The sequence below is a fragment of the Dendrobates tinctorius genome, unplaced genomic scaffold (genome assembly GCF_039654945.1).
Source record: "Dendrobates tinctorius isolate UK_male_01 unplaced genomic scaffold, ASM3965494v1 ptg000241l, whole genome shotgun sequence".
In the NCBI taxonomy this organism is placed as follows: domain Eukaryota; kingdom Metazoa; phylum Chordata; class Amphibia; order Anura; family Dendrobatidae; genus Dendrobates; species Dendrobates tinctorius.
In genome coordinates, this window is record NW_027361908.1 from 14,710,063 (window position 1) to 14,731,819 (window position 21,757).

General features: G+C 45.9%; 1 protein-coding gene across 1 annotated transcript in view; it reads left to right on the forward strand.

Annotated features, from left to right (window-relative positions):
• The window catches only part of OTOGL (otogelin like), a 356,745-nt gene that overhangs the window by 238,683 nt on the left and 96,305 nt on the right, over positions 1-21,757 (forward strand). The window contains exons 39-42 of the mRNA XM_073556969.1: positions 15,571-15,594; positions 16,510-16,602; positions 17,213-17,402; positions 18,708-18,922. Of these exons, the coding sequence (XP_073413070.1) occupies positions 15,571-15,594; positions 16,510-16,602; positions 17,213-17,402; positions 18,708-18,922 (522 nt within the window). The remainder of the gene's footprint in view (positions 1-15,570; positions 15,595-16,509; positions 16,603-17,212; positions 17,403-18,707; positions 18,923-21,757) is intronic.

Here is a 21,757-nt window from a genome sequence, read left to right on the forward strand (position 1 = left end):
TTTCTGTGTTGCACAAAGACATGGTGGTTGGAACCAAAGATCTCAAATTTGGACTCATCAGACCAAAGCACAGATTTCCACTGGTCTAATGTCCATTCCTTTTGTTCTTTAGCCCAAACAAGTCTCTTCTGCTTGTTGCCTGTCATTAGCAGTGGTTTCCTCGCAGCAATTTTACCATGAAGGCATGCTGCACAAAGTCTCCTCTTAACAGTGGTTGTAGAGATGTGTCTGCTGCTAGAACTCTGTGTGGCATTGACCTGGTCTCTAATCTGAGCTGCTGTTAACCTGCGATTTCTGAGGCTGGTGACTCGGATGAACTTATCCTCATCAGCAGAGGTGACTCTTGGTCTTCCTTTCCTGGGGCGGTCCTCATGTGAGCCAGTTTCTTTGTAGCGCTTGATGGTTTTTGCCACTGCACTTGGGGACACTTTCAAAGTTTTCCCAATTTTTCGGACTGACTGACCTTCATTTCTTAAAGTAATGATGGCCACTAGTTTTTCTTTACTTAGCTGCTTTTTTCTTGCCATAATACAAATTCTAACAGTCTATTCAGTAGGACTATCAGCTGTGTATCCACCAGACTTCTGCACAACACAACTGATGGTCCCAACCCCATTTATAAGGCAAGAAATCCCACTTATTAAACCTGACAGGGCACACCTGTGAAGTGAAAACCATTTCCGGTGACTACCTCTTGAAGCTCATCAACAGAATGCCAAGAGTGTGCAAAGCAGTAATCAAAGCAAAAGGTGGCTACTTTGAAGAACCTAGAATATAAGACATATTTTCAGTTGTTTCACACTTTTTTTTACTAATTATATAATTCCACATGTGTTAAATCATAGTATTGATGCCTTCATAGTGAATCTACAATTTTCATAGTCATGAAAATAAAGAAAACTTTTTGAATGAGGTGTGTCCAAACTTTTGGTCTGTACTGTATATATACAGTGTATATAAATATATATATACAGTTGTGGCCAAAAGTATTGACACCCCTGCAATTCTGTCAGATAATACTCAGTTTCTTCCTGAAAATGATTGCAAACACAAATTCTTTGGTATTATTATCTTCATTTAATTTGTCTTAAATGAAAAAACACGAAAAGAATTGTCCTAAAGCCAAATTGGATATAATTCCACACCAAACCTAAAAAAGAGAGTGGACAAAAGTATAGGCACTGTTCGAAAAATCATGTGATGCTTCTCTAATTTGTGTAATTAACAGCACCAGTAAATTACCTGTGGCACCTAACAGGTGTTGGCAATAGCTAAATCACACTTGCAGCCAGTTGACATGGATTAAAGTTGACTCAACCTCTGTCCTGTGTCCTTGTGTGTACCACATTGAGCATGGAGAAAAGAAAGAAGACCAAAGAACTGTCTGAGGACTTGAGAAACCAAATTGTGAAGAAGCATGAGCAATCTCAAGGCTACAAGTCCATCTCCAAAGACCTGAATGTTCCTGTGTCTACCGTGCGCAGTGTCATCAAGAAGTTTAAAGCCCATTGCACTGTGGCTAACATCCCTAGATGTGGATGGAAAAGAAAAATTGACAAGAGATTTCAATGCAAGATTGTGCGGCTGTTGGATAAAGAACCTCGACTAACATCCAAACAAGTTCAAGGTGCCCTGCAGTCCAAGGGTACAACAGTGTCAACCCGTACTATCCGTCGGCGTCTGAATGAAAAGGGACTGTATGGTAGGAGACCCAGGAAGACCCCACTTCTTACCCCGAGACATAAAAAAGCCAGGCTGGAGTTTGCCAAAACTTACCTGAAAAAGCCTAAAATGTTTTGGAAGAATGTTCTCTGGTCAGATGAGACAAAAGTAGAGCTTTTTGGGCAAAGGCATCAACATAGAGTTTACAGGAGAAAAAAAGAGGCATTCCTTACAGTCAAACATGGCGGAGGTTCCCTGATGTTTTGGGGTTACTTTGCTGCCTCTGACACTGGACTGCTTAACCGTGTGCATAGCATTATGAAGTCTGAAGACTACCAACAAATTTTGCAGCATAATGTAGGGCCCAGTGTGAGAAAGCTGGGTCTCCCTCAGAGGTCATGGGTCTTCCAGCAGGACAATGACCCAAAACACACTTCAAAAAGCACTAGAAAATGGTTTGAGAGAAAGCACTGGAGACTTCTAAGGTGGCCAGCATGGAGTCCAGACCTGAATCCCATAGAACACCTGTGGAAAGATCTAAAAATGGCAGTTTGGAGAAGGCACCCTTCAAATATCAGGGACCTGGAGCAGTTTGCAAAAGAAGAATGGTCTAAAATTCCAGCAGAGCATTGTAAGAACCGGAAGCGGTTGGTCGCAGTTATTTTGGCTAAAGGTTGTGAAACCAAGTATTAGGCTGAGGGTGCCAATACTTTTGTCTGGCCCATTTTTGGAGGTTTGTGTGAAATGATCAATGTGTTGCTTTTTGCTTCATTCTCTTTTGTGTTTTTTCATTTAAGACAAATTAAATGAAGATAATAATACCAAAGAATTTTTGCTTGCAATCATTTTCAGGAAGAAACTGAGTATTATCTGACAGAATTGCAGGGGTGTCAATACTTTTGGCCACAACTGTATATATATATATATATATATATATATATATATATATATATATATACATACAGTTGTGGCCAACAAAAGTATACAGTATATAATGCATGTTTTTTCAGGACAACATAAAAACCCGTGAAGAAAATATTCGGAAAGCTAATTTGATTGGACATAGCTAAAACTTAAAACTAAAACTTAAATAGAGAAAATGACCTACACAGAAAAAACATAAAAAATATACACTGTATTTTGTGGATTATTAGACGCACCGGATTATAAGATGCACCCCAAATTTTGAGGAGAAAAATAGGAAAAAAACTTTTTTTTAATAAAATGCTGGGGCCTCTTATCAGGCATGCGTCTTTTTGTTTACTGGGGGGTGGTGTCAGCAGTGAAGCGGGGTCCCAGGGACGCTGCTGGAGGAGGCAAGAGTGGCGCGTTGCTGCAGGCCGCAGGCTGGGATGAGGGGGTGTTCTGATGTGCGCTGCTGCAGGTGAAAACGGCTGCGGTGCTCTGTGGTGCGGTGGGCTCTGACGGCATTTTGTGAAAGCCCGGAAAGTAGTCAAGCACAGGTTTTTTCACACAAATCAGTCCATAGGGTTTATTTAAACATAATAAACCGCACTGTAAGCAAGGTTGCCCATCACCGGCTTACACATAGTCCATTACTTCATCACGTGTGGCTTTACAAAGCATTCACTAGACACGCCGGACTCTCTCCAGCCACCGAGTGACTGCACAGTTCAGTAACAGACCATTGTCAGTGCACATAGGTCTGTCCCCATACCAGGTGTTACCTCTCAGGAGCTCCTGCTCCTCAGGCTGACGCCTTGTCAGTCCAAAGTCCTCAACAGGACAGCGTCTTTCTCCATGTGGGACCTTCCCAGGCTCTGCACACACATGTGGCCTGTCCGGGTGCTATTCAGGACACTTGTCCAACACCCAGGTCACCAGGTACAAGGTCTCACCATGTGGTTCGGGAATCCGATCCTATTCCCAGGATTTTCTAACACAGACCTTCCAGGACCTTGCATCCTGAGCCATTCAGGTACACACACTCTGTTCATGTGACCAGACCTCAGTCACATTATATGGTTGTAACCATCCCCATGGATGGGCGGTACATGTGTGGTTAGTCAATTCCTGCCCAGCTCTCTGACTAACCCTATAAGCCACCCTTATAAATAATACACAACAAATACTTGTGGAACTATAATCCCAGCATAGCCATATCATTTTGGGCTTACAGCGCAGAGAACCTCTGCGACACTTACCGGTCATTTACAATAATGCCAGTCCCTAAATTACCATCATAATTATGCCTCCAAGCGCATCCTGAAGCACATACACAGCGCCCCCTAGCTGTAACAGAGGTTACTGCATAACATACCCTCCCCCCTGTTCAAACTTGTGGGGTTGAACATTTGTCACACACTTTGTGCCTCAACACCGCGTACCAATTGTCACCTTGCCCTACAAGTCGAAAGGACTGTCTCAGTCTATTTTGGGCGACATTCAGCATCATATCTTTGTTAGGTCTCCCCCAGCGGTCAGTATATCGGCCTGGGGCTTTGGCCCTCAAGTCACAGTCCATCTGTGTCACCAGACCCTTTTTAGTCTCCACACTTTGCCAGTACGCCCATCACCCGACTTTTCTCTCCATGACCGGCTTCCCCGGTTGGTGTGGTCATTCGTCCCACTTACATTCGAGTCCACTGTCTGGTCTGAGTCTGACCCATCTAGTACATCACAGGAGCTACTGTCCAAGTCTCTCAGTCTCATACTGAGAGTAGAACTGCCACTTGCAGATTCTCGACGTTCTTGTCTTGCTGAAAGTCTTTGGCTACCTGCCATTTCATTATTTGGAGGGTATCTTCTGGTCCTTATACCTTGGGTTGCAGGCGGCTACCACCTCATGTTCTGCATCTGTTTATAAGTCTGCAGTCGGTCCAGTTTTAACTGCTCTATCTCCCTCAAGTACGTTACCTGCTATTCCAGGAGCATTCGGATGTTCCTAAGGCTTTCCACAGAGCCAACAACAAGGATTATAACCATGCCATCTTCACCAGCTACCTGGACTTCACCATCAGGTGGTATCCTCACTCTCGCCACATCGGATCTATTCACAAGCTCTTGCATCACTTTTCCAAGCCTTTCAATGAATTTCCCTACCAGATGTCTAGGTACCAGAATTACGTCTCCCACTAGCCGATTTTGAGCTTCACTCGCAATCTTCAGACGTTGAGCGGCTTTCATATTACTCAACATGATCATTTGTTTTGTGTAGAGACATTGTAGATGCATATCCTTCTGAACAGCCACCCACTTCACTGTGTCTTCCCTGATCAACAGTACGACCAACTGCTGAGTCTCAGGTGCCCAGTGCACCCTACACGCTTCGACCCCCTTTTTAAAAGCCTCATGCGCAGCCTCACTAGTACAGACTTCTTGCATGTCTTTGGGTACCTCTATCACGCACTTGAAGATCGAGGGCTCACTCTCTTCATGGACGGAAGGCTCTCGCTTTGCCATGGACTTTTCCATCAAGACCTCTACTACGACTGGGTGATTATCCTGTTCTGTTCTCAGCGCACACTCCTCCTTAGTTTTACACTCTTCAGGCCCCCTCGCTAAGATGGACATTTGTAGCTCCTCCTTGTTATCCCTAGGAAACGGCCACTATAATTCTTCGACCATCAACCTCTCTTCCTGCAGAAGACCTCTTACGGCTTCCCTGAGCACTTCCACATCTCCCCTTAAGGCCTCATTTACACTTTGCCACATTGACAGGTGACCTTTGAACTTAGATACTTCCTTTTCCAGCTCATCCACTTGGTGCTCAGCAGCTTGTCTCAAGGCCTTTTCTTGTTCGATATGCTCTTTTATGGTCTTTAATTCAGCCTGTAAACCTGCTACCTTTTGCTTCTCATGAGACCACTCTTTAACAAGGTCCTGTAACCTGTAGACAATATTTCTAATGGAGTCGGACCCCACTCCTGGAGTTTCCCCATTTTCAACAGTCGCACCTTTGGTCACCTCTGCCAAGTCCCATAGTTGGTCAGACCCATACTCCCGTCCGGTCATACGTTCTGGTATGGCTACCACCGTCATCCTGACTTCACCTTGTGGAGCACTGTCATTCCACTGTGTCCGAGCTTCTGTCTGCATAACATTGTACTCAGCCCTAGTAGTTGCTACTTGCAATAACATGTCATGGTCACCCCCGGAGTCTGTGTCACATCCCACAGTATGGTGAACCCTCAAGTTGCTCTCTATCTGGGTGTCAGTTCCGCTCTTTTTATCTACCACATCATTATCAGTCATACTGTGGTAGCCTTCACATGACGACAGGTCAGTAAATTGGGAGACGCACCCTTTCCTCCGGTCATCCCAGAGTCTGACCCGTCAATTTCAGGGGTCGCAGTCTCCCCATTTTTACCACCTATACATATTACCTCTACAGACACTTTACCAGTTTTCCACCAGTCCCACAGGGCTTCCATGTCCCAACCTATCACCATAACATACTGTAAGTCTGGGACCACCCCCACTTCATGATATGTGGACTCCTTAGCTGCGTTAATGTAGAGGTAGGCTGTCAAAGGTCCTTTAACGACCCACCCGGAGCCATTCACTCTCAGCCCCGTCCCTGGTGACACATAATGTTCAGGACGGGTCCTCAGCACAGACACTCCACTCCCCGGGTTTACCAGCCCCAACACCTATTCTCCATTCAACCAGAGGGAGCACTGTAGAGTCAGTTCCCTGACCGGGCCACCCACAGCACAGCATGGATCTGCATGGCAGGAACTTCGACAAACCAATGGCGCATTTGCCGCCACCTTTTTTCTTTTCATCACCCCAATTTGGGTTACTGCTCCCTTTTGGGACTCCACCCTTTTTGGGCAAATACTAACTTTTGGGATACCGCACCCTTTTAGGACTCAATCCCTTTTTTGGCATCCATCGCTGTTTGGGTTACCGCCCCCTTTTTGGGACACCACCCCCTCCCTGGAGTACAACCCGTGAACTCTGCATGGTACTCTCAGGTCCAGGTCATATAGAACTCTCGGGTCTTGTACCGGCCCTTTAAGAGGTTGTCCGCACTGGACCTCTGATGTCCTTTTACGACACCCCACCAGCTCCTGCTGGCTCTGCCACAGCTCCTGCTGTAGCCACAAACCCGCTGACACCTCCGGCTGCCGATCACAAGCGGCTGCTGGTGTCACTGCAGCGCCTGCTGCTGCAGAACCTCTTCTTGCAACAGTAACTGCAGCTCCTGCTACCACAAGGCCCTGCGCGCTTCCGCTGCGCCGTCTTCGTGGACCCGCCGATCCACAGCAACCTTCGTAACCCCACCGAGTTACAGCCAGATGCTTGTCACCTTCGTGACCCCGTTGAGCCACAGCAAACTGACTTGAGAAAGAAAACTTCATGACTCCGCCGAGCCACAGCAAACACCCCCACATGTGCTTTCTGAACCGTTGCTCGCAGTCTCGCATCAAATGTGGCGTAGCACCTACTATGTGTGTTGGAGAACACTCGCTTGGCAGCAGATTAACATAGTCAGGCACAGGTTTTTTCACACAAATCAGTCCATAGGATTTATTTAAACATCGTAAACCGCACCGTAAGCCAGGTTGCACATTACCGGCTTACACATAGTCCATTACTTCATCACATGTGGCTTTACAAAACATTCACTAGACACGCCGGACTCTCTCCAGCCACCGGGTGACCGCACAGTTCAGTAACAGACCATTATCAGTGTACATAGTTCTTTCCCCATACCTGGGGTTACCTCTCAAGAGCTCCTGCTCCGCAGGCTGACTCCTCATCAGTCCAAGGTCCTCAACAGGACAGCATCTTTCTCCATATGGGGCTGTCCCAGGCTCTGCACACAAATGTGGCCTGTCCGGGTGCTATTCAGAACACTTGTCCAACACCCAGGCCACCAGGTCCAAGGTCTCACCACATGCTCCAGGAATCCGATCCTACTCCCAGGATCTTACAACACAGACCTTCCAGGACTTTGTACCCTGAACCATTCAGGTATGCACACTGTTCATGTGAACAGACCTCAGTCACATTATATGGTTGTAACCACTCCCATGGATGGACGGTACATGTGTGGTTAGTCAATTCCTGCCCAGCTCTCTGACTAACCCTATAAGCCATCCTTATAAGTAATACACAACAAATACTTGTGGAACTATAATCCCAGCATAGCCATATTATTTTGGGCTTACAATAACATCAGTCCCTAATTTACCATCATAATTATGCCTCCAAGAGCATCCTGATGCACAGTCTGAATCACAATCTGTCTTGAAAATAAAAATGAGAAATCTTCCAATTTTCAAGCTTTTTAGACTCCAACATACTGTTGTTCCATGAAGGCCACATGTAAGTTGGTGGCAATAGATTCACACCCTATCGTTTGCATTAAAGACATCTAATAAGTGAAAGCAAAAGGTGATTGTACAGGTGAGAGGTGTGACACCACCTGTAGTGAAACCTGTTTTAACAGGTGTGAACAGAGGTGTGAACTGTCAATCTGTCATTTTGATTAAGTCTCTAATAATAAGGAGCCTGCTGAAATTTTTTCCTGAAAGAACAGGAAGCATAAGTCTAAGTGTCTCCAGTGGCCAGTGTGAAAATTGCAAGGTTTATAATTTTGCTTTATAATAGAGATCGTGCTATGAAAAAATTGCCAAAAAAATCATATTACTCAAAAACCAGATTTAAATAATTGGTTATTTTATTATTACTCATTCCCTTTAAAAATACCAAATGGATATGTCAGAGACACCGCACTACACTTGCTCATAGAGCCAGTGCGCGTGTCCTGAATACAGAAGCAGTGCTAAGAGTTACCTGGGGAGCAGGGCAGCAGAGGTGACAAAGCGTGCTACAAGCTAATAGTGTCAGGGTCCAGTCAGCGCTGGAAAGTAAGGAGGCACGGGACCTGCGGACACTGACAATGAACAAGCTTGCACGGGACCTATGGTCATGTGACTGCAAGGGGGCGTGGCTTAGCGTCCTGCTTTCAGATATGACAGTACAACTCAGAGTCAGGCAAAACGGAGGTCACAACAGTACGGGCAAACGGAGTACAGGAGGGACAAACAGATGGGAGGTCAGACAAAGCCAAAGGTCATACACAGGATCACAGTACAGTACCAGGGATGAGACAGAGCGGATAATCAGGGCCAAGCAGAGATCAAAACCAAACAGACATAGGAGGTACCAGGCAGAATCCAAAGCGATATCCAGAGAACAGACCGAGTCATACACAGAGAATCAAGCAACCAGAACACAGCACTAACACACTCAGGGGTCACCACACAATGCCAAGGGCAAGAGCATAACTGACAGGGATGGGAGCGTCCTGAAGCTATAAGAAGCCTCCCCAGAACGAGGGAGAGGCCACAATCATAGCCCCAGGTGTGCAGGTAAGCCTGCATCAGGATCACAACCTTTAACCCCAGAAATGCCAGTCATCAGCACTGGTTCCAAACATTAACCCCACGTGTGCGAGTCAAACCCGCACTGAGATCATGACAGTACCCCCCTCTCAACGGGGGGCCTCTGGACCCCCAGGCTTGCCCGGGTACTTAGCATGGAAAGCCCGTACCAGGCGATCAGCATGCATCAACCGGGCCGGTACCCAGGACCTGTCCTAAGGTCCATACCCCTTCCAATGAACCAGGTACTGTACCGACCGCCGTACCAACCTGGAATCTACGATATGACCAACCTCATACTCCACCTGCCCCTCGACCAAAACAGGAGAAGCAGCAGACTCTGAGTCTCCCCAGACTGCTTCAAAAGGTTTCAGTAGAGATTTGTGGAAGACGTTAGGGATCTTGAAAGAGGGTGGAAGGCACAGCCTATACGCCACTGGATTGATTTTTTCCACAATCTTGTACGGGCCAATGAATTTGGGTCCTAACTTGGCTGACGGAATCTTTAACTTAATGTTTCGCGTGGAGAGCCAAACTTTCTCTCCAACCTGAAACGTGGGACCAGGTGTTCGTTTCCTGTCCGCGAAAAACTTATACCTGCCTTGAGACCTGGATATACGCCGCTGGACTTCTGCCCATGTATCTTTTAACCGCTGAACAGAGTCCTCAGCCCCGGGGCACCCCGAATCCAGACGAGAAAACTCACCAAAATGAGGACTGAACCCATAGTTAATCAAGAAAGGGGACCTACCAGTGGATTGACTCACCCGACTATTGAAGGCAAATTCAGCCAACGGCAGTGCATCGCACCAGTCACTCTGTCTTGCAGAGGTTAGGCACCTGAGGATCTGTTCCAGGGACTGGTTAGTGCGCTCCGTCTGCCCATTGCTCTCAGGATGGTATGCAGACGAAAAGGACAGAGACATACCTAATTTTTTGCAGAAAGCACGCCAAAACTTAGCCACAAACTGCACACCACGATCAGACACCACATTCAGGGGTACCCCATGCAACCGGATCACATGCTGCACAAACAACCTGGACAAAGTCTCAGCTGACGGTAGTGCGGACAGGGGTACGAAATGAGCCTGCTTGGAAAACCTGTCCACCACTACCCATACCACTGTATTACCCTTAGATGGAGGGAGATTCGTAACAAAATCCATGGACAAGTGAGTCCATGGCCTCTCGGGCACTGCCAAGGGTATCAGCTCCCCTGCCGGCCGGCTATGAGAGCTTTTAGAACGAGCGCAGACCCCACAACCAGCAATGAATTTTTTTATGTCCGAACCAAAGGTAGGCCACCAAAAGATCCTAGCCACCGCCAGACGTGTGGCTGAAATACCAGGGTGAGCACTCAGCTTGGATTCATGGAACTCCTGCAAGAGTTTCAGGCGAAGTTGCTCTGGGACAAACAACTTCCCCTCTGGCTTGGCCGCCGAGGCCTGCGACTGGGCCCCCTGAATCTCCCGTTCCAATTCAGATGAGACCTCTGCTATCACAACCCCAGGGTGAAGAATGGAGGACGGTGGCTCAGGGGGCGACACCGGCTGAAAACTGCGTGATAAGGCGTCAGCCTTGACATTCTTAGACCCTGGACGAAATGTAATCGTAAACTGAAAACGGGAAAAAAAAAGTGACCAACGGGCTTGTCTGGGCGTTAGTCTTTTAGCAGATTCAATGTACGACAAATTTTTGTGATCCGTGATCACCGTAACCGGGTGACTGGCCCCCTCCAAAAAGTGCCTCCATTCTTCAAACGCCAATTTGACCGCAAGAAGCTCTCTATTGCCTACGTCGTAATTTCTTTCCGCAGCAGAGAACTTCTTGGAAAAGAAAGCACATGGCCTGAGGTTGGTTAGAGTGGCAGGCCCTTGGGACAACACCGCCCCCACCCCCACCTCAGAGGCGTCCACTTCCACGACGAATGGTTTGGACGGATCTGGCTGCACTAACACAGGAGCAGACATAAAACATTTTTTCAGCGTCGCAAAGGCCTCTTTTGCGAGCGAGGACCAATTTCTCACACCCGCACCTTTGCATGTTAGATCCGTGAGAGGTTTGACCACTTGCGAAAACCCCCGGATAAATTTGCGGTAATAATTGGCGAACCCCAAGAAGCGCTGAAGACCCTTAAGATCTCGGGGTTGCACCCAATCCGCAATGGCCTGCACCTTCTTGGGGTCCATGCGAAAACCCTCACCGGATACAATTAACCCCAAAAAGGACAATTCTTGTACACAGAATACACATTTTTCCAATTTGGCATACAAATGATTTTCTCTCAGCCTTTGGAGCACCGTTCGTACATGTTCCAAATGAGAATACTTGTCGGGGGAATATATCAAAATATCATCTAAGTAGATAACGACAAAACGACCAATGAGATCCGAGAATACCACGTTGATGAAATTCTGAAATATAGCAGGGGCGTTGGTAAGACCAAACGGCATGACTAAATTTTCAAATAGTCCCTCGGTCGTGAGGAACGCGGTTTTCCATTCATCCCCCTCATGGACCCTTATCAAATTATATGCCCCCCGAAGGTCCAGTTTAGAAAACCACTTTGCCCCTGATAGTTGGTTACATAAATCGGGAATCAACGGAAGGGGGTACGTATTCCGTACAGTAATTTGATTAAGCTCCCGGAAGTAGAGACAGGGACGTAACCCGCCATCTTTTTTCTTTACAAAAAAGAAACCTGATGCCACAGGTGAGACTGAAGGACGTATGTGTCCTTTGCGCAGACTTTCAGTAATGTACTCCTTCATAGCCAAGCGCTCAGGACCGGACAAATTAAACAGACGGGCTTTGGGTAATTTAGCCCCCGGGACCAGCTCAATAGCGCAGTCAAAGGGTCTATGTGGCGGTAACGTCTCGGCCTCGCTTTCGGAGAATACATCTTCGAAGTCCTTCAGGCATTCCGGAATACCTTCCAGCTCAACAGATGATACAGACACAGATTTAACAGGTTCAACCAGCAGTGCGGATTTATCATACAACTCAAAATCATTAAACCCCCATTGTACAATCTCCCCCGTTTTCCAGTTAATAACTGGGTTATGGTGTTGTAACCAGGGCATGCCCAACACCAACCCTGCAGGTAGATTGTCCAGCACAAAACAACTTATGTTTTCCACATGAGTAGCGCCCACTCTGAGCGAAAACACATCAGACATAAAGCGAATTCCCTCCTTAGTGAGGGGAGATGAGTCAATGGCCATCACCTTGATCGGAACCTTGAGCCTAACTGTCCCTATCTTGCAGTGTGTGACCAATTGGGAGTCAATAAGATTAATAGATGATCCGCAGTCCACGAAGGCTGTAGAGGAAAAAGAACTACCATCCACAAACAGTTCCACAGGCAGTACTACTTTAGAAAATGAGGAAAATGGTACCTGAGGGTCTGAGCAGCCTCCCCGTTGACTACCCAGACCTAGTCGTTTCCCGCCGACCGGGGTTGAAGACGGGCAATTCGGGCACTCCCTTTTCCAATGTCCCGTTTTACCGCAGTAAAAGCATAACTGCATGTCCTTCCGGCGTTTCCTCTCCGTATCCTTCAGGGAGAGGGCGCCTACATCCATGGGCTCAGGGGCAGTCTCTTTTCCACTGGGGAATAATGGAGTATCCACCTGCATCACCCCTCTGGCCCGCAGCCTGTGGTCCATCCGGACGGCCTGGGTCATGGCGTCCTCGAGAGAGTTAGGTGGGGGATGTAACGCCAAGGCATCCTGCAGCCGCTCGGACAAGCCTCTGCGAAAGGGTCCTCGGAGTGCGGCATCGCTCCAAGAGACCTCTGCCGCCCAGCAGCGGAACTCAGAACAAAACCACTCATCTGAGTGTTTCCCCTGACAGACACTCATCAACATGTCCTCTGCCAATCGCACTCGGCCAGGTTCATCATAAATGTGCCCGAGGGCCTCAAAGAATGCGTTCCGAACATACGTTCAGGAGCAGAGGAAGACAGAGAGAAAGCCCATGCTTGCGGAGCCCCCCGAAATAGGGAAATAATGACCCCCACCCTTTGGAACTCATCCCCGGAGGAGCGGAGCCTTAGAGAAAAAAAAAGCTTGCATCCTTCTCTGAAAGACCTGAACTCCTTTTTATCCCCTGAGAAAAGGTCTGGTAATTTGACCGGAGATTCGGGGGACGCTAATGACACATCCCTACCCCCAGAACCAGAAGCCCCTGCATCGACAGCCCCCTGCACAGTAACCACCAACTGTTGCTGGGTCTGGGCCATCGTGCGTTGTTCCACATTGAGCTTATGGAACATTTGGGTCAGGTGCTTGACCGGATCAGACAAGGCTCGTATGGGATCCATGAGGATAACACACTTTTTTTTTTTTCTTCAGAAAAAAAAACAAAATTGAAACGGTCAGTTATAATGTCAGAGACACCGCACTACACTTGCTCATAGAGCCAGTGCGCGTGTCCTGAGTACAGAAGCAGTGCTAAGAGTTACCTGGGAGCAGGGCAGCAGAGGTGACAATGCGTGCTACAAGCTAATAGTGTCAGGGTCCAGTCAGCGCTGGAAAGTAAGGAGGCACGGGACCTGCGGACACTGACAATGAACAAGCTTGCACGGGACCTATGGTCATGTGACTGCAAGGGGGCGTGGCTTAGCGTCCTGCTTTCAGATATGACAGTACAACTCAGAGTCAGGCAAAACGGAGGTCACAACAGTACGGGCAAACGGAGTACAGGAGGGACAAACAGACGGGAGGTCAGACAAAGCCAAAGGTCATACACCGGATCACAGTACAGTACCAGGGATGAGACAGAGCGGATAATCAGGGCCAAGCAGAGATCAAAACCAAACAGACATAGGAGGTACCAGGCAGAATCCAAAGCGATATCCAGAGAACAGACCGAGTCATACACAGAGAATCAAGTAACCAGAACACAGCACAAACACACTCAGGGGTTACCACACAATGCCAAGGGCAAGAGTATAACTGATAGGGATGGGAGCGTCCTGAAGCTATAAGAAGCCTCCCCAGAACCAGGGAGAGGCCACAATCATAGCCCCAGGTGTGCAGGTAAGCCTGCATCAGGATCACAACCTTTATCCCCAGAAATGCCAGTCATCAGCACTGGTTCCAAACATTAACCCCACGTGTGCGAGTCAAACCCGCACTGAGATCATGACAGGATACATGCATTTAAACAGAATAGATTTAAGATATCAAAATGCATACAGTATCTATATATATATATAAAGCTGAGAGTATGTATGTGTGTCTGTGTATGTATCAAGCCACGCTCACTCCACATAGCCACATTCAATTCACACGCAAATCCCCATCCATATGGCCCACGTTGTTAGCGCACATGACCGGAGACACATTCACCTTGAAAGCCACCCTGCAAAACTCACCGGCTGTGACGTCCCAGCTGCTGGGAGCTACAATCAAAGCCATCACCTTCAGAGTATCAGTGCGCGGCAGGCACAGGCCACATCTACCTCCGTAGTGTCTAGAATGGAGTTGCTTCTGTGAGGCATGATATCAAGGGAAGGGAGGAGCCTCATGGATTACACCGCTATGCTCATAACAGGAAGTTGCTGTGTATGTGTGAGGGAAAAATGAGAGGAGTGAAGGGAAAATGAAAGGAGTGAGGGGAAAATGAGAGGAGTGAGGGGGAAAATGAGAGGCGTGAGGGGAAAATAGTGGAGTGAGGGGAAAATAAAGAGGTGTGAGGTGAAAATGAAGAGGTGTGAGTGGAAAATAGTAGAGTGATGGGAAAATGACAGGTCTGAGGTCAAAATGACAGGTGTCGGGGGAAATGAGAGGAATAAGGGGAAAATGAGAGGTGTGAGGGAGAAAATGAGAGAAGTGAGGGTGAAAATGAGAGATGTGAGGGGGGAATGAGAGGCGTGATGGGAAAATGAGAGAAGTGAGATGTTGCTGCATTATGAAGCTGTGTATAGAGAAGAGTGAGGCGCTGCAGGTGGAGGCTGTGTATAAGGCCACATTCACACATTCAGTATTTGGTCAGTATTTTACCTCTGTATTTATAAGCCAAAGCCACAAGTGGGAGAAAAATACAGAAGTGGTGACGAGTACTGACCCAATAACATGTGAACGAGGTCTAAAGGAGAAAAGTGTGGTGCTGCAGATGAAGTAGGCGATATATACAATACGCTTTATTGAAATTAGTACAATTTCTCTCGGGATCAAGTGTTTCTAATTGTACATAGAAGAGAAGTGTGAGGAGCTGCCAGAGGAGGCGACTATAACGGAGAAAGCTGTGCTGCAGAAAAATGTTGTGGATAAATAAGGAGCATGAGGTGCAAGAGGAGGCTGTGTAAAAAGAAGGAGCATGAGATGCAGAATTAATAAGGTTGTGTTGCAAATCTGTAGTGTTGAATATATGATGTGAAATGCATTATGTGCAATATAATCATTATAATTTGTTATAACTAACCACTGTTGGTTACTATGCCCAGGCAATGCTGGGCTCTTCAGCTAGCATAATATAAATCTACAACAATTATGGCTGGAGGAAAACGGTTCTAACTTGAATATTTGCAATTTTTGTTTTCTAGAGTGTAAATTCTATACGAAAGTTGGTGAGTAATCTTCACTTCAGTAAAAACTATGACTAAATGCTTGAATGAGCATCACTTTTCGCTCTTATTTTGTCTATTTGCCAAAGTTTTGTCAGCTCCTATTTGTACAGATTATCATTACTCACATCAGTTCTTGTTCCAAATGGGGTCACAATCTAATATCCATTTTACACATATACTACGGACAATTTAATACAAGGCCAAGTAGCACCTCGGATATGTTGAGTGTTGTACAAGAATCCAGAAGAAACAAACTCAAAACTTCAGTATTGCAAGATAATATTGCTACTGTCTATTCACATAAGTAGGCTACCAAATTATACAAATTTTTGATAAGCCATACTTTTGATACCACTCCAGTATGGTGACAGAGGGGGTCTTAAGGGAAAGGCCCCCTTTACAACTTTCATAGGTTATAAAAACGTTTCCAGTTGAGGGCCATTTTATAGGTTATAGAACCATTTGTATATATATTTTTTAGATTCTTAATATATTTTTTTAAATACACATTTACAATTAGTTTGCCTTGTAGAGTTTGTCTTCTCCAGATTTTGTATTTTGTCATACACTGAAAGCTGCTCAATTTTGTCCTGTGTGGTTGCTTGATTTCGCCAGACAAACCTGTCACCCCAGCTTTGAGCCCTTCTCTTTCCTCTTCTGATTCCTCATCTAAACTTGGATCCAATGAAATCACCTGCAGCCACTTTTGATTTGAACTTAAAGAAGTATTTTGGAGATGAGATAGAGGGCCTGGAGTTTGAACCAACCAGAATGAATTGAATTAAGTCACATGCTGTGTATTGGAATGCATGCAAGCTCTAAAAGATAAAATGCTAAATGATCAAAGAAAATTGCAAATAGCTATCTGAGTTCATATCATTATCTATATAATAGCTTTTTGTATTGTATTTACAGGTTGCAGCTGGAGGTACTTCAGGATTGTGTTTTAAGAAGTTGAATGTGACAGCAGCAAATTTTCAAGTGCTTATAAATCGTCTGGACAGGAGGGTTAGCATCATTAAAAAAAATAATGATATCTAGGACTTCCTTGAAATGTATAGAAATCTTAAATTGATTGATGAAGCGTTCAAAGACACAAAGACCCGTGCAGTACAGTGCATGGAGGCTGTATGGCTCCTTTCTAGCAGAAATTGCTATCAGAGGCATTCGGAAGTACAGTACAAGGCTTATGGACTTCTTACTTCCTAGGCGCCTATTGTGTCTCCAAGCTTTGTAGACTGTTGGCTAAAGTGGAGGTTAACTATAGCGGTTACATGGGTTGCAGCCACACTGAAGTTTTATTGAGCCTAAAAGGTCTCTTTGACCTGCAAATACAGTTAGAGACCCATAATAGTTGATAGTTGTGGGTCCGGTTGGAAATGTTGAATTGCAGCCAAAAAGGTTAAAGTTACACCACTGGGTTGAAGTCAAATAGAAAACATAAAATCTTATTACTGACAGACATATAAAGGTGGTAAAACCAATATCTACATTATAAGATTTATATGAACTCAGTGCGAATGAGGAAAACAATAGAAAAGAAAAAACACTTCGGGGTACTTGAAATTCACCCTTTTCTTTCAGGATTGATATTTCTATGTTTACACTTCTGTTTCAGGTAGAAGTGAATTCAATACTTCAACCCTTACCTTTTTCAAAGCAAGGTCTATGTATCCAAGACACTGGAGCTATGTATGTAATTAACACACCAGCAGGTATCAGCATTAAATGGACTCACGTCACCGGCATTATAGATATACAGTATGGTCTTCATTCCAACCAGTCCACCAAGACTGAAGGCCTTTGTGGTAAGCACTACTTTGAAGTCATTACTTAAAGACTGCACAAAACTGATAAGCCAACATAAGTAGGAAGCAACAGTACAAGAAATCTATGCAGTATGCAAGAATATTTATGACAGATTCTGTACAATTTTCAGTTACATTTATGCTTGTAGAAAAAGTGATAATAGAAAATAATTAAGTTGCTATTATAAATGTATAATACTATCAAAGTACCATCATAAAGCTTTTACAGGATGTGAAGAAGCTGTATACAGAATGTTTCCTCCTCATTCCTAATTATACAGTTATGATATAGAAAATACGCAATGCAATCTAATATCTGACATGTCACCAGTGTTGGACTGGACTGGTAGGCCCACCAATAACATTGACTCTTGGTGCCCACTGTTCAGCTACATGCAAAAATGACCTGACCTTAGTATGCAAATTTAATTTTGCTTCAATGCAATATTAATTTGACTAGCTTGTTTACTGAATGATTAGATGATACCTTTTTCTAAAAGTAATAAATCAAGTGCAATAGCACCTGTTCATCAGCACTACTTCACAGCGGTCTACCGGAGGATTCTCCTGTTCCCCTGTAGACCAGTCCGAACCTGGACGCTACATTGTACTGTCCTTGATACATTTAGAAATTCATGTCACAGAATTTAGAATTACATTAAAAGCTAAAGATATGATATTTGGATATTAAATTCTGCCCAGACATTTGCCAATTTTGTTTCACAATCTAATTGCACAATAATACCAAATTGTTGCATTACATAGAGCAACAGTAGCTTAGAAATTGGTACCAAGCTAACAAGCCAGAGGTTGTGCATTGTAGCATCAGATCCTGTGCTAACATCTGGGCAACATAGTCAAAAACACGATTTAATCATTGGGGAGCTTTCTCAAGCTAAAGGCGCTAGTGGACAGGTCTGGTCACATGCTCCCCCATTAGCAGTCATTTTGTGGAAAGTAGAACAGCCTCAGCCTGTGAGGAACAAGTGCAGAAGGAGAAACTTTAACTTACGTTTTAGTAAGAGACACAAAATTATGTACCCAAAAAAGCGGTTACATTAATGAAAAAGGAGACAACCCCTTTAATACAGGTACATTCTATGGATGAGAACTTTATTTCAGAAGTGTGATCTGCACAAAGCGTTCTCATTTTTACCATTGTTAGCCTACAATAAATGACAATAATTTTACTTCAGGCATCTCCCTTGATGCTCTGTAACGGTTAAGATGTCTTACACTATACCCAGTGAACAATTTGTGCAGACTAAGAAGTCTTTTCATTGTTATCTCTCATCCCTCTTCTAGGAATATGCAATGGTGATCCCAATGATGATTTAAAGATGCAAAACAGAACAATAATAACAAACAAAGAAGATATAGAAGCATTTATTAAAAGCTGGGAAATAGAGAAATCTATTGATGTTACCACAAGACGTCCAGTAAGAAACTGCACAGAAGATAATTGTACTTACTGCATGGAACTACTCAATAGAAAAGTATTCGCCCCCTGTCATAGGAAGGTATGTGACCTCATTGTTCAGTAACTAGAATGAAAAGCGACGACACATTAATGACCTGATCCCCACCAGTGTGGCCATAGATAACCAGTTCATTGAATAAAATAAAATACATAGGATCTACTCCTATAACATATTAAAGGGGCATCTCTCTCTCTCGCTATATATACACACACTGTATTTAGATCTACATATAGAAAGATAGTCCAGAATCTAGCAATTTGTATGAGTTTAGAAATATTAATATATATAGTTCTCTGTAGTTAGTTTATACTTAATATTAAGGACCATAAATAATGATATTACACCATGGCAACAACAGTCATATAGATAAAGAAGGTGTAAAGTAACCACGCACAATAAAAAGATTCCTTTAAAATGAATAACTTCATTTAAGTATGTTTTAAAAATAAGTATACAGTGGAGAAAAAAAGTATTTAGTCAACTACCAATTGTGTAAGTTCTCCCTCTTAAAAAGATGATAGAGGACTGTAATTGACATCATAGGTAGATCACAACTATGAGAGTCAAAATGAGAAAACAAATCCAGAAAATTACCTTGTCTGATTTGGCAAGATTTATTTTGCAAATTATGGTGGAAAAAAAGGATTTGGTTACTAACAAAAGCTCAACTCAATATTTTCTTATATATCCTTTGTTGGCAATGACAGAGGTCAAACATTTTCTGTAAAGCCCCCATTACACATAGCAATATCGCTAGCAATATCGCTGTAACATCACCGATTTTGTGACGTAGCAGCGATATTGCTAGCGATATCGCTATGTCTGATACTTATCTCCGACCCGCTCCCCCGCTGCTCATCGCTGATCGCGCGAGAATGTCCTGGACCATTTCTCGTCGGGCGCTTCCTGCTGGGCTTCCTGTGGCACCGACGAGCGACGCGTGGACGCGGGCGGGAGGACGTCTGGATCGCTGCGTCTGACAGGTAAGTAGCGACCCCCGACCCCTGCTATGTTGCTGGTGAGATCTGCCTGTGTGGCAGCTCACTAGCGACCACTTAGCGATGCACCAGCGATCCATATCGTTGTCGGGATCGCTGGTGCATCGCTAAGTGTAACGGTACCCTAAGTTTTCACAAGGTTGGCACACACTGTTGGTGGTATTGGTGGTATGTTGGCCCATTCCTCCATGCAGATCTCCTCTAGAGCAGGGATGTTTTGGGTCTGTCATTGAGCAATATGAAGCCACTCCTTCATTACCCTAGCGGTGTGCTTGGAATCATTATCAAGCTGAAAGACCCATGCACGTTTCATCTTCAATGCCCTTGCTGATGGAAGGAGGTTTGCACTCAAAATCTCATGATACATTGCCCCATTCATTCTTTCATGTACACGAATCAGTTGTCCTGGTTCCTTTGCAGAGAAACAGGCCCAAAGCATGATGTTGCCACCCCCTTGCTTCACAGTAGGTATGGTGTTCTTTGGATGCAACTCTGCATTCTGTCTCCTCAAAAAGCAACGAGTTTTGTTTCTACCAAACAGTTCTACTTTGGTTTCATCAGACCATATGACATTCTCCCAATACTCTTCTGGATAATCCAAATGCACTCTAGCAAACTTCAGATGGGCCCGTACATGTACTGGCTTAAGCAGGGGGACACATCTGGCACTGCAGGATCTGAGTCCCTGGCGGCGTAGTATGTTACTGATGGTATCCTTTGTTACGGTGGTCCCAGCTCTATGCAGGTCATTCACTAGGTCCCCCCATGTGGTTCTGGGATTTTTACTCACTGTTCTTGTGTGACATCGGCGGCTATGCCCGCCGATGTCCCTCCAGCAGCAGCGCACGCCGCAGCGTCCCCTTACCTGCGCGCCCCCGTCCAGGCGCGCGCCCGTCCTGCGTTCCCCTTCACAGCGGCTCCTGGCACCCGCTCCCTGTCATGCGCACGCCCCCTCCCACTCTCTCCCTCCAGTGGTGGGCGGCGCTGAGGGGCAGGACAGGGGGACGCACTTCCGGGTGTTAGGATACTTCAGGCGTCCTCGCTGTGAGGAGGACGCCTGATGATCGTGTAGTCTCCTGCACCCTCTGGCCGCTACAGTCCTCTGTAGTTCCTATTGTCCACGCCCTGTCTCACTGCCTCCCTGCCGTGCCCTGCGTTACAGTCCTTGCAGTTCCTATTGTCCATGCCCTGCCTCCCTGCCGCGCCTGTGTTACATGCCCCTGTAGTTCCTCTTGTCCATGCTCTCTCCCTGCCGTGCCCTGTGTTACATGCCTCTGTAGTTCCTCCTGTCCATGCTCTGCCTCCCTGCCGTGCCCTGTGTCTCGTTCCTCTGTCCGTCAGTCCTGGGTCGGTATCTAAGCCATCCTTCTCCCTAGTCCTTATTTGTCCGTGGAGCCGTCCCTCTTGGTTCCGGCTGTTGCGCTTCCGTCCCTTCTGGTCCTGCCCAAACGATCCCTGTATAGGGGTCGGTCTTCACCTGGAGTGCTCGGCCCAGGGGCTCCGGATCCGCGATCCAGAGGGTCCACTCTCCGACGTAGCTTTTATCTAAATCGTCACAGTATCATCAGGCCATGGACCGCTGGTGCCGCGGCTGCCACTCAAAAGGAACTGCTGTTCTTAAGGGAAAATCAGACCCGGATTATGTCCTTCATGAAATCCATGGACACCCGGCTTTCCGCCCTGCAAACCGCTGACCCTGGGCACGCCCCCCTCTTAGCCAGTCTCCAGCAGGAGCTCGCGCAGCAGCGCGACGCTCAATCTCACATTCTGGGGTACATGGCGTCTGTGGATGATCGACTGCTTGCTCTACAGTCCTCTGTGGCCGTCTCTACCCAACCGCGGGACACTGTCCCAGCTCCTCCTCCCCGCCTTGGAA